We start from the raw sequence: 12,086 nt of genomic DNA, 5'->3' as shown, positions 1-12,086 counted from the left end.
CACTGTCATTATTAGACGAGTGACACTGCACGCGCTGCTGGCTCCGCCACAAAGTGTTAGGCAGGCGCAGACAGCTTCTGTTGGCCATGTTGCCGCAATGGTGTCCAATGTGCAATCTGTCAACCATAACTAGAAACACATACGAAAGGGAAACACTCCATGACGTTTCCTTTAATTTCTCTCTCAAATTCTGCAGCAACATCAGTTTATAGATTTTTTTCTTGCCGAATACATTCAGGATACACTGTCCACCAACTGTGAATCCACCTCACCTGAAGATTTAACGGCAGTCTTCAGCCCAGAAATTGTCCCGTCGAGAAAATTCGGTTATTATCGCCTATTCCGTCACTGTCAGTGTCAGTCCGATAACAAACGTCAAACAGAGAAAATGGGCCTAAGATATCTAAAGTGGGGTATGAGCATATAATCTATTGTCAATAATTTCAAAATCTACTTAAAAAGAAAACTGATGAAAAAGTACCTTTCTTGTACAATTTTAAATAAAGTTTAGTGTATCTTATAATCCTCGTGGGATTTTATATAAACTTAAATCATTAAGAATTCGTTATGGCTAATTCTTTATGTAAGACCTCAGTTCTGAGAATTTACCAAGACGTTATAGAAGATGTGATATCCGGTGTAAGGGAACTTTTTGTGGAGGAAGGGGTGGATGAACAAGTTCTACAAGAACTGCGTCAAACGTGGGAAACCAAACTAGTGGCCAGCAAAGCAGTACAGAATGAGGTAGAAGAAAAGGCAAAGAAACAGGAAGCCATTTCAAATGGGTTTCCCAAACAAGTTCAGACCTCAGGACAGCAGAATCAACAGACTCAGTCCCATACTGGAGCAGTCGTTCAGTCTGTTGTTGAGACTAAAATGGTTCCTATTCAAATTACGTTACCCCCACAGCCAGGGACTGAGGGCCAAAGAGTGTTGACAATACAGGTAAAATAAATATCCAAAAGGGATTGCAAGAGAGCCAAAGGTAGCAATGCAAATAAAATCTTAACATGTGGCAGAGCAATAACTTTGATTTGTGGTCTTTTCTTGCATGTAAATTCTGCCAGGATGGTGTCTGCCATTCAAAGTTGTAGAACAGATTCTTTGCATTCTATTAATTGTGTAGTATGTTAAGTACATGCAACCCAACTTTTAATACCATAGTCCTCAAAAGATGATTGTGGTTTTAGTACTGTCCCTCAATGTGTAAAGCTTGATAGTAAAATGTGTGGGATAATAGATAAAAGTGTCTAATGTTTAAAACTGACTTAGAGTTCCTAATAATATGAGATATAGGGTATGAAGTAAGCAGTAAGGCTCAATAGCAAGAGCATATGGCACAATATGCAGAAGCTAACTTTGAGATTAAGATAGACAAAAACTTTTCCTAGTTTTTATATATCTGACCTTGACCCATAGGGGAACTTAAATTGGAAACCAACACTTTTGTTTTAAAATGTGTCTTATGCTTGTAAATTTGCTTTGTATTCAGTAATTAGAGTATAATTACTTTAGGGTTAAAAGAGTTTTGCAGTCTTGATCTGAGAAATACCATAAAATTTGATATTTCAAAACATGAATAAATCAAATTTGAAAATTGTTTCTGTCACTAGGCAGTCATTGTCCTAAACTTACCCTTTATCACTATTTTGAGATTATTAACTGAGTGTAAAAAAGCTTTGAAAATATATACCTTAAGGCTCATTTACTTTTAAAGATGTAGTAACTTGATATAAGTTAATTGTTATATGCAATCATCTTCTTTACTTGAAAGTCATTAATGGGGCCTCATAGCATAACATCTTGGCAAAGGCACAATTACGAATAACATTCTGTTTTCAATGTAGATAATCCAGCGTTTCCCAATTTCTCAAATAATTATTTATTAAAAACACCGGATACCTTTGTTTTAGCAGTTTACCAAATTCTTGTTTTTAATGTAAACTCTTCATAATAAATACTAAAATATTTTAGAAGTACCATAAACTAAATATTTTGTTTCAAGTCTCATCAAAGTTGAGTATCTATCTGAACCAAATTTGCTGAAAATGCAAGGAAATCTATTAATCTTTCTAGGTTCCAGCAACTGCACTTCAGGGCAACCAGTTACAAAAAGTACTTACAGGACCAGTCATTACAGCAACTATGGGGCTTCCACCTGCTATTGCCTCCTCTTTATTGCAGCAACATGTAAATGCTGCCTTCAGCAGCCAACAGCAAGCCGTAACTGTTGTTAATAAGAACATTGTACAGACTGATGGAGGTGGTTCCAGTGATACTGATAATGATGGTGTTGAAATTGAATTTATACTACCTAGAAGGATTAAATCAAACAAAAAAGGTGCATGTTCTAATTTCAATACATATGTGAAGCTATATTATTTTCTCTTACAGAAAATTCAAAAAGAAAATCACAAAGAGCAATAAAAATCTTAAATCAAGTAGATGGCTCAATGGATACATCAGATGAAGCCTCAGAAGGAACAGACGATGATAATGACGATGAAGACCTTGATGATGATAAAGATGATGAAGACCAAGAGATTGAAGAAGAAGGAGGTGAAGAAGAACCTTTAAATTCTGAAGATGATGTGTCTGATGATGATCCGTCAGATTTATTTGATACGGACAACATTGTGGTCTGTCAATATGATAAAATAATTCGCAATCGCAACAAATGGAAGTTTTACTTGAAAGATGGAATCATGAATTTAAATGGAGTAGACTATGTCTTCCAAAAGGCAAATGGTGATGCAGAATGGTAAAATGAAGGTGTAACATATTAGATTAGAAATTATGAAATGTCTAAGTTTTTACTTTATTATAATTATGTTAGAATTGGGTGTAAGTAGGTGAGGAACCTAAAAAAGTGTAAGAGAAATTGTGGAGAAAGAGTTTAGTTTTGAGATTAATGTTTTACTAACTTTTGGTGGTCTTTTAGTGGATGTCATTGAAAAGACTGATGTTGGTGTTTAGCGAATGTGTACCTATATCAATTATACCGTTAATTAAATCATTGCTGCAAAATTTTCGAGATTCTTTGTGTCCTAATTCAAGTTCCTTTTCTTTCACACTATGTCAGGAATTACTACTATGAATGGTACATGTAAGGAGTTGTAACTATTGAGTGTTTCTTGCATAACCTCTTTAAGTCAAAAAACATGCGGTGACTTGTAATGATGACATACGCGATGACATCAATTTTGGCCAAAATTTTGGTAGTTTTTCAGAATTAACAAAGTTATTAGAAAATGCGGGATGTAAGCGGTCAATTGATGGAAAGCTCCCTGCATTGGAGGACGAAAACTGTTATATGTACAGTATGTTGTCGCATATTGGATCATGACGTTCCAGTTTTGCACTGTTCCTTGAAACATCCACTCTGCCAGAATTGTTATAACGAAATTAGACTTGCCCGAAGAGGTGCGTACAACTAGGACAAAAATGTAGGCACAATTAATGTCTTACTTTACTATTCACCATTTCAGATTACAATTTACAACTAATTTGTCCTCTATGTAAAATCAGTGGACAGCTTATGGAAAATAGAGATGATAACCTGAGCATAGCAAAAATAAAATCAAGAATAAGTCGACCTTATCATAGCACGACCTTGCCTGTAACTCAATTCAGTTATTCAAAAAACTACAGATATTTCTGTGCACCCTCCGTTTCCTTAATAGAAAATACTGAAGATGAAGAAAAAATATTTGAAACCCTCATAGGAATGTCCAAGGAGAAGTTTTATCAGTATCAGAAAGCGTACAAACATTCAGTCAGTGCATTGCACCAAAAACAACAAGCTGATAAAAAATGCCAATCTTTCCCGCAAAAGTCCCGATTCAGTTTGGCGCCTTGCTCAGCTACAAAAAGACCGTTCAAGTGCCCACTATGTCACAAAACTGTAGCAGTAGCTCAACTCGTCAACCATTTTAAATTTGAACATAAACAAGTTGAAAATTGCACCGTTGAGAGAGGAAAAGAACTGCTGCTCTCCTGTGATGTCTCTCTTATTGAGTATAACTTTCCCCACTGTTTGGCCATGATAACAGTATACGAGATCAATCGCATTGATTATGTCAATTCGGGAAGTCCAAAAAGCATTATCAAAACGTGCAGCAAATTTCGCCAAAGAATACCGATCAGTACGTTTTGGTTGATGGCTACCGGGTCACCTCAAAGGAAAAACAGCCTTGCAAACTGCGTGTTTAGGTTATTCACGAATTCGGATGAAGCCCATAAGTGTACCATTGAATTGGGGTCCAAGCACGACTCTGTATCCTTATCAACGTATTGTGGGGTTTCAAAGGTATTAGAAAAGGATTTGACTAATGTTAACAAGTTTCAAGGCCTCGTTGTAACAAAATCGTCATTTAGCTGCCTTTTAAAAGAAGGTGCAGTGTTAAATCTACGAATAACGGTGCATTGAAAATATTAAAATGTATTATGTAATATGTTGTTAAGCGAATTCTTTCTTGATGGTTTATGTAAGTTTGAAACAAAGTATGGAAAATTTATTTAGTGTGAGGACAGAATACATGTCAGGAAAAGTTAGTGAGAGCATATCCGCCAAAGGAATCGAGTAGAAATTCAGGCAATATGTTTTTATATATTAGCTTTATCATCAGACTTGTGTGCGTACCAAATAGATACACAAGTACAACATACTTAGCATGTCAGAGGACATATCTACATACACATGTTATTACAAGAGTTCATTTTAGGTACTCTATTATTTTTAAAATATAAGGTGGGTTTTTTAAAAGTATAAATGCCAATGTTTTGAAAATTATGTCGGCCATAGAAAAATCCAAAAACACGTCGACCATAATGCAATGGGGGAAGATGATTGAGATAATGATGAACTCACCACCCTGTATCAAATGCACCCTAGGGAATTTTTTTATGAGGACGTAGTTACGACGTATCGTCGGAAAGCATTTTCAATAAGCTTTTCAATGGCACCAAAGTTTCTGGAATTACGCCCCAAAATATATCCGATAATGCCTAAAATGCAATGTGTGTATGTGGTGAACGATATAAGTAATAAACGTGTTGCCCGAATATACGGACGATATAGTCGATTTGGAGTATACAATGGTATGCGCTTTTGGTGCGTTCTACCATAGACAATTTGGCAATGTCATAACAACTAGAGCAAGTGTCGCAAAAGAGTGGTGTGACCGTAATTGTTTTATCCTCAACGTCTTCATATTGCCCAGAGTTTTACTTTTTCGATTAATGATCGGAATAAATGAGGCGTTTTATTCGAGTCCTTCCAAACCCTGGATTTGCATCGACTACTAAGTTACTGCTAATCTATCCAGAACATTTCGTGGAATATTCCGAGACTGAAGAAAATTACGAACACCTTCAATATGTTTAAATGTTTCTGTGGTTAGAACTGGTGTTAACTCCTCAAGCATAATTTTAATGGTTCATCTTAATCTTCGTCTTTCTCCAGATCGTCAATGTGAACCGAAGAAGAGATAGAAGCGACAATGGCATCATCATCTAAAAAGTTTACAGTCACTACAGTGTCATGAGCGTGCACAAATTCGTTGGTCATTTTCATTTTCGATTTTGTATCAATGCGACAGTAAGACGTTTATGGTGGTAAAGCAGCGTCCATGGCAGTATTGCAAGCATCCATTGTAATTGAAATGGATTATGAAGAGGAAGTATGGAGTAATAGTGCTACTAACACCAGACTGGACATGTATGCCTCAAAAGCACTTAAAACCTCTGGAATGGCCTTAATTGGAAACTTATCATGCCTTTTCGTTCCTATGGAGTTAGCGTAAGAGCACTCGTTTTTCAGCAGTATTGGAAATAAATTTTCTATAAAAATTTAACACACACAGAAATTTTAATTTTAAAGTTTCTATGTAGAGTTTTAAAAAATGTTTATTCTGTTTTGAAGTGGCAAGAATTAGGTTCAGAAAAAAAACCTTAAAAATAGACTACCATGTAGTGTGCCCAAGATGAAAATGTACACCATGGGGATCTTGTAAACGGTAATATATACAGACTTAGTTAAATGAGAGAAAAGTTGCGCATTCAAAGGAATTGTTTCAAGGTCCAACCAAACCCTCAAAATTATTTTTGGTTTTTCATTTCCTTCGAAAAAAACGAAATTCTCGGAATTTCTCTTTTATTTTTTTCCTGAGTATAGTAAGAGATACACGAAAAGTAAAACCAATTGTTCATTGCAGTTAACATAACAGTCTTCATCTTACGATATTTCGCTTGTGAAGAAAGATCAAATTGTTTTTCTCTAAATACGGCCCTGATAAATGTTGGAACCGAACGTGCCACAAAAATCAATTTTATACCAATCAAATGAGAGCATTTTCCACTATACGTGACGGCAGTCTCAGCCGCATGTTAATGCGCGTCATCGTTACCGACCATTAACCTAACTTTTAATTTGACATTTGCTGCAGTGGCTGTCATGACCCACGCTATTCAAACCAAACGCATGTTGTACCTCGGAGAAAGCGGAAGTCTTGAGGAACTCAATTCACATGTTTGTTTATTATTTAATGATTCTATAAAATTCATTTATTCCTAGCTTGTCGCATATTACAATCGTTACACCGAAATGGGGAAAAAAACAAAAATTGGAAAACAACGTAAAGACAAATTCTACCATTTAGCCAAAGAAACCGGTGAGTTGTCCATAAACCAGCCTAAAGCCCTTAACAACGAGCTTAAACCATTAACCAACATACGGTCCCATATAATCCCCAATCCCATATAAACAAGATTCACCTGGACCTTACCTTTTTGCAGGTTTCCGCTCAAGAGCAGCTTTCAAGTTGATTCAGTTAAACCGTAAATTTGAGTTTTTACAAAAATCGAGAGTATGTTTGGACCTTTGTGCAGCCCCAGGAGGGTGGATGCAGGTTGCCAAACAAAACATGCCAGTGTCAAGTATAATTATTGGAGTGGATCTGTTTCCCATCAAAGCAATTCCAGGCACAATTGGTTTAACTGAGGATATCACTACAGAAAAATGTCGAGTATGCTTGCTTTATTGCATTAAAAAATTTAATGTGAATGTGAAGTCTTCCTAGCCATTTCTTTTGCAATGGTGTGCATATAAACGTGAATGCAAAGCTTATATTTCTGGATATCTACCTAGGATAGCTAGAACTGATGCACAAAAAATTTGGGGAAGATTTTATATAAAATATTAATATCCCAAGTTCACATAACAGTTTTTCACAACTTAAAAAATATAGGAGTTATAGAGCTTTAAAGTTAGATTTAAAGAAAAATACCAACTTGTTGTGTTAGATTGTGTAAAAAAGGGGGAAAATCTATTTCTATATTCAATAACGTTCTACTCTCTTATATGGAGACATGAAATGGTTGTCCAAATTCTTCTAACAAGAAACATTAAAATTTACTTGCTTGCATGAATATCAATACTGACTTAATTTCTATTTTTGTCAGTGGTTGAAAATTCAATTTCACTTTGCAAATTATACTTCTGTTCTCCTACCTGATTCTGAAAAACTGTCTTATTCAATATCTTAATGTTTAAGGTGGCTATCAGTAAAGAAATAAAAACATGGAAGGTGGATGTTGTTCTTCATGATGGTGCGCCAAATGTAGGAAAAAACTGGTTACATGATGCGTACTTACAAGCTTGTCTCACTCTTAGTGCCTTAAAGCTTGCTACCCAATTTCTCCGTAAAGGTGGATGGTTCATAACTAAAGTTTTCCGCTCCAAAGATTATAACCCTCTGGTCTGGGTGTTTAAACAACTCTTCAAAAAAGTTCATGCTACAAAACCACAGGCTTCCCGTAATGAGTCTGCAGAAATATTTGTTGTATGCCAGCACTACATTTGTCCAGATAAAATTGATGCTAAATTTATGGACCCAAAGTATGTTTTCCAAGAGTTAGAAATTGAGCCTAAAAACAAGCTCAATATTTTCCACCCAGAAAAGAAGAAAGATAAAGCTGAAGGATATCCAGAGAATGACTACACCTTGCATCATCAGCTGAAAGCATCTGTTTTTGTGCAAAATGAAAATGGCATAGATTTACTGCAGCATGCTTCAGAAATTGTGTTTGATGATCCAGATATTTTGAACCATAAAAAAACCACTAAGGAAATTCAGGAATGCTTTAAAGATATCAAGGTACTTGGTAGAAAGGATCTTCGTAATGTTATGGCTTGGTGGAAAGTACTACATGAGGAATGGGAAAAGAAACTCAAAGCTGAGGAGGATATAAAATCTGATGTTAAAGTTGAGGAGAAAATTGATTCTACAGCAGTGAGTGATGATGATGACGACATGAAAGATGTGGACAAGCAAGTAATAGATTTGCAAGAAGAAGAACGAAGAGAGCTCAAACGAAAAAAAAAAAAGGTACAGAAAGAAAGAAAGAAATTAAATGAAAAATTAAACTTGAAGATGATATTGAAAGGTAAACGATGATTTTTGATTCAATGCAGCAATACTAATGACAGTGATTAGGTGACGATGGGCCGACGATGGAAGCCGATGACATGTTTTCTCTCAAGCAAATTCCAAATTTGGACAAAATGACAAAAGTTGTAGAACAAGCTCCAGATTTTCTAGTCCATTCGGATAGTGAAGACGAGAAACCTCAATCCAAATATTTGAAATATGATAAAGACACACAGCATTTAGATAGCTCGGGCCTATATTACAAGGATTCCGATTCTGAATTAGAGATTGAAAGTGATGATGACGATTCAAAGGATGACGCAAAGCAGAATTTAGGTAGGTAATTTCAGTTATTCACCCGTTTCTTAGGCAATAGTGGAAGATTTGTATGAGGGCGTTTAATAATAAGGTTTCTCATCTGAATATATAAACTTCTTTATAGGTTTTGATTCTGACGATTCCGATCACGAAAGCTCGAATGGCAAAAGGAAAAAAAATGCTAACAAAAAAAAAGTAGAAACTGAAGAAAAGGAGCAACATCCGTTAATAACCGATTTGGATCATAGAAATAAGGAGCAGAAGAAGACGCATAAAGCAGAACTGTGGTTTCAGCGCGATATATTTAAAAATTTGATTGATGACAAAGACGAGGATGCCGATTTGGATAAAATGGTAGAAGATTTTAAAAAGAAAGGAGCACATGTGATTGGTAAGCAAGTAGTGTTGGCTGATTTTAGAATCATGCAAAAATTTAATTAACTGTTCAATACAACTAAGCTAAGCGACAGATGAAATGGGACTGCAAAAAAATTACCTATTTTAGTAAATATAATCTTTACTAATGTTGGATTTTCAGCGGAAAATGGATAATGGATAACGTCACCTTTTCTTCAGAGTTGCTATGTGGCGATTAACCGCATTACTCCAGGAATAGATTTGTCTTGTTCAATTTTGGGTGGGAAACGTGACGTTCCTCTGACGAAGCTGCTTAGGATAATAGCTAGAGCTAGTTAACACTAGCTAGGAGCGGATAGCTTATATCCAAATTTCGGGAATAAGCTGCTTCAATTCGGGGAGATTTGTTGTCGGTGGCTGATTTGTCGAAGTTTCTACTTCCTGCTTGGTCCTGGGAGAGTTAGTTTCCTGAATATCCTTTGTTCAACAGCTAGTATTTTAGGTTTTTGTGTGTGATGACATCTTCGTGGTCATCGTCCGTTGCCCTCTTGCTCAGCTTATTTTAGTTTTCTGCCGCCCCTTCCACGATTTCAATTATTCTCTTCTTCTCAAGTTAGGATCTGTTCCGATTGTATGATATACTATGGCGTAACTAAAGCCGCTTTCAGAGCAATATTTTCTAATGCCTGAAATCTTTTTAAATACAGACAGCCTGTACAATGTGAAAGAATTTTAAGAACTACTCAATGTCAATGAAGCTTTTCACATTTGGTTGAAAATCCAGCATTGACGACGAAATATCAAAGTTATAGCCAGCCAAAATTAGGGAAGTTTGTGGCCGTTCCACTTCATTTGACGCTTAGTTTAAAAGTTTATTTTAATAAATCACTTAACTAAATGTCTATAGGTGAAACTACAACTGTTAAGGAAATTAAGAGTAAAGCAAATTCGACAATTGCGAAAACGAAATTAAGATCTCAAGGCGTGACCGATAGTGATTATGGTTCAGATGCATCCGACGATTCAGACGATTACAGTAGTGATTCCGACTACGATATTGAAAAGACAACACGCGTACCTATCAACAACGTGAAGAAAGATGGCTTCGAAGTAATACAAAGTATTAAGGGCGGCAAAAAAGGCAAAAAACAAAAATTGTCCGACGAGGAGCTGGCTCTAGGGACTTTGATGATAAACAGTAAGAAAGCGAAACGGGATTTAATCGACGGCGCGTGGAATAGATACGCATTTGGCGATGATCATTTGCCGGACTGGTTTGTGCAAGACGAGAAAAAGCACATGAGGAAAGAAGTGCCAGTACCTAAGGTAGGTATACATTTTTTGGCACTTCCAATACCCATAGGAAGAGCCGCAAAAAACTTATATTCTACTTAAACATGATAAAATTATTAAGAATTGTCAAATTCCAAAATAGTCAATCCAAATTTTCATTGAAAGCGCAACACGCAATAAATTTAACTTTAACCAGATTATATTATGTTTCTACTATCTATATCTATATTGTATTCCTATTATCTGTAAGGACATCTGTGCATGAATAGTATGTTGAGTTTCACGTGTGCGTTGTTGCACTAGCTATATTTTCGGTGGCCGCCTTTGTTATGTAGTTTTTTTTAGGAATTAGTTAGCGAGTATAAGAAAAAGCTAGAAGACATCAATGTACGGCCGATCAAAAAGGTGGTGGAAGCTAAGGCGAGGAAGAAGAGGCGTGCCTTGAGAAAGTTGGAGAAGGCCAAAAAGAGGGCGGAGGCTTTACTCGATAACGCTGACATCTCTGAGAGGGAAAAGGTCCAACAGATTAAACAGTAAGTCGATTAGTAGAACTAGGGTAAGAATGAAATTCTACTATTTTGATCAAGTTTAGTAACATTTGACCACTCAAATCATAGCATTATCATAGAAATGTTTCTATTTTCTCCTCCAAGTCAAATTGCTGTTATCAGCCGACGAATTTATCAAATTTCGGAATTGGTAATTCTCAATCCTACGCTTCAAGTACCAATTAGTTCCCATGTACTGGTTTCTATGAATTTACGTAATTAAATAACTAACCAATCATTTTGCTACAACTCGAATTTATAACTGTTGTAATATGGAAATATTTTGTTGCGTCTTAAATATCCATTTTCTACCACAATTTCCTCATAGGTTATACAAAAAGGCAACTAAAGAACCTAAGAAAGAAGTCACTTATGTCGTTGCGAAGAAACACACGGCAGCGAAAAGAGTAGCGCGTCCCGCTGGAGTCAAAGGAAGATATAAAGTAGTCGATCCCCGAATGAAAAAAGATGTAAGAGCACAGAAGAATAAGTTAAAAACAATGGGACGAGGTAAAAAGGGCGGTAAGGGTACCCAGAAACCGAAGGGCAAAGCCAGGACAAAGGTTGGAAAATAGAAGTAAGCATTTTGTCAATTTTGTTAAACATAAAAACAGGTATCATTTGTTAATGACGTTTTATTATTATCATAATTCACCTAAAATGTTAGTTCTCTTAGGCGTACTGATGACCCGTTTCATCTTCGTTTTTGTGGCTCAATGTACCATGTGCATACATTTTTTTAAATTCCTCGAGAGTCAAATCGGAAAACTGGTTCACGCCCTCCTTAAATGTGGTTTCCCCTCTTTCGTATTGCTCATTGTGTTCCCGAATTTTCTTCAGATTGTTCTTAAATATTTGGAAACGAATTGCTTCTTCGTCTTTGGTTTGGTACAATTTGTGCTGGACGTTCTATAAAAACATCGAGTTTTTATAGCTCAAATTACTTTCCCAATTAAAAAACCACCACTTAATAATTATTAGTATCAAATTTTTACCTTAAACTGTTGCCATTCCTCTTCATCGCTTAAAGCTGGAGCAGAAAAGACCACAAAACTATAAAACAGAACAAAGAAGCAAATAAGTGTTATTTTCATCATGATGTTAGGATTGTAATATTTTCTTGCATTTAATGTTTATGTAG

The 12,086-nt window shown here is 35.9% G+C and overlaps 3 protein-coding genes across 3 annotated transcripts; all 3 read left to right on the top strand.

Moving 5' to 3' along the window:
• Window positions 1–350: 350 nt before the first annotated feature.
• LOC136416731 (transcription initiation factor IIA subunit 1-like) lies at window positions 351–3,027 on the top strand. Its single transcript, XM_066402061.1, has 3 exons — window positions 351–945; window positions 2,077–2,341; window positions 2,395–3,027. The coding sequence occupies exons 1-3, from the start codon at window positions 568–570 to the stop codon at window positions 2,763–2,765; spliced, it is 1,014 nt and encodes a 337-aa protein (XP_066258158.1). The 5' UTR covers window positions 351–567; the 3' UTR covers window positions 2,766–3,027.
• A 224-nt stretch (window positions 3,028–3,251) lies between these two features.
• Window positions 3,252–4,429, top strand: LOC136416751 (uncharacterized). The gene is made up of 2 exons (XM_066402085.1): window positions 3,252–3,423; window positions 3,489–4,429. The coding sequence occupies exons 1-2, from the start codon at window positions 3,252–3,254 to the stop codon at window positions 4,427–4,429; spliced, it is 1,113 nt and encodes a 370-aa protein (XP_066258182.1).
• Window positions 4,430–6,513: 2,084 nt separating this feature from the next.
• On the top strand, window positions 6,514–11,567 carry LOC136416701 (pre-rRNA 2'-O-ribose RNA methyltransferase FTSJ3). The gene is made up of 8 exons (XM_066402006.1): window positions 6,514–6,671; window positions 6,796–7,025; window positions 7,554–8,445; window positions 8,496–8,765; window positions 8,872–9,138; window positions 10,012–10,430; window positions 10,743–10,930; window positions 11,274–11,567. Exons 1-8 carry the CDS (start codon window positions 6,605–6,607, stop codon window positions 11,518–11,520), a joined length of 2,580 nt encoding a protein of 859 aa, XP_066258103.1. The 5' UTR covers window positions 6,514–6,604; the 3' UTR covers window positions 11,521–11,567.
• Window positions 11,568–12,086: the final 519 nt, after the last annotated feature.

Source organism: Euwallacea similis, chromosome 24 (assembly GCF_039881205.1).
Source record: "Euwallacea similis isolate ESF13 chromosome 24, ESF131.1, whole genome shotgun sequence".
Taxonomy (NCBI): Eukaryota; Metazoa; Arthropoda; class Insecta; order Coleoptera; family Curculionidae; genus Euwallacea; species Euwallacea similis.
The sequence above is the reverse complement of the archived record's forward strand: the minus strand, read 5'-3'. Positions and strand labels throughout refer to the sequence as shown.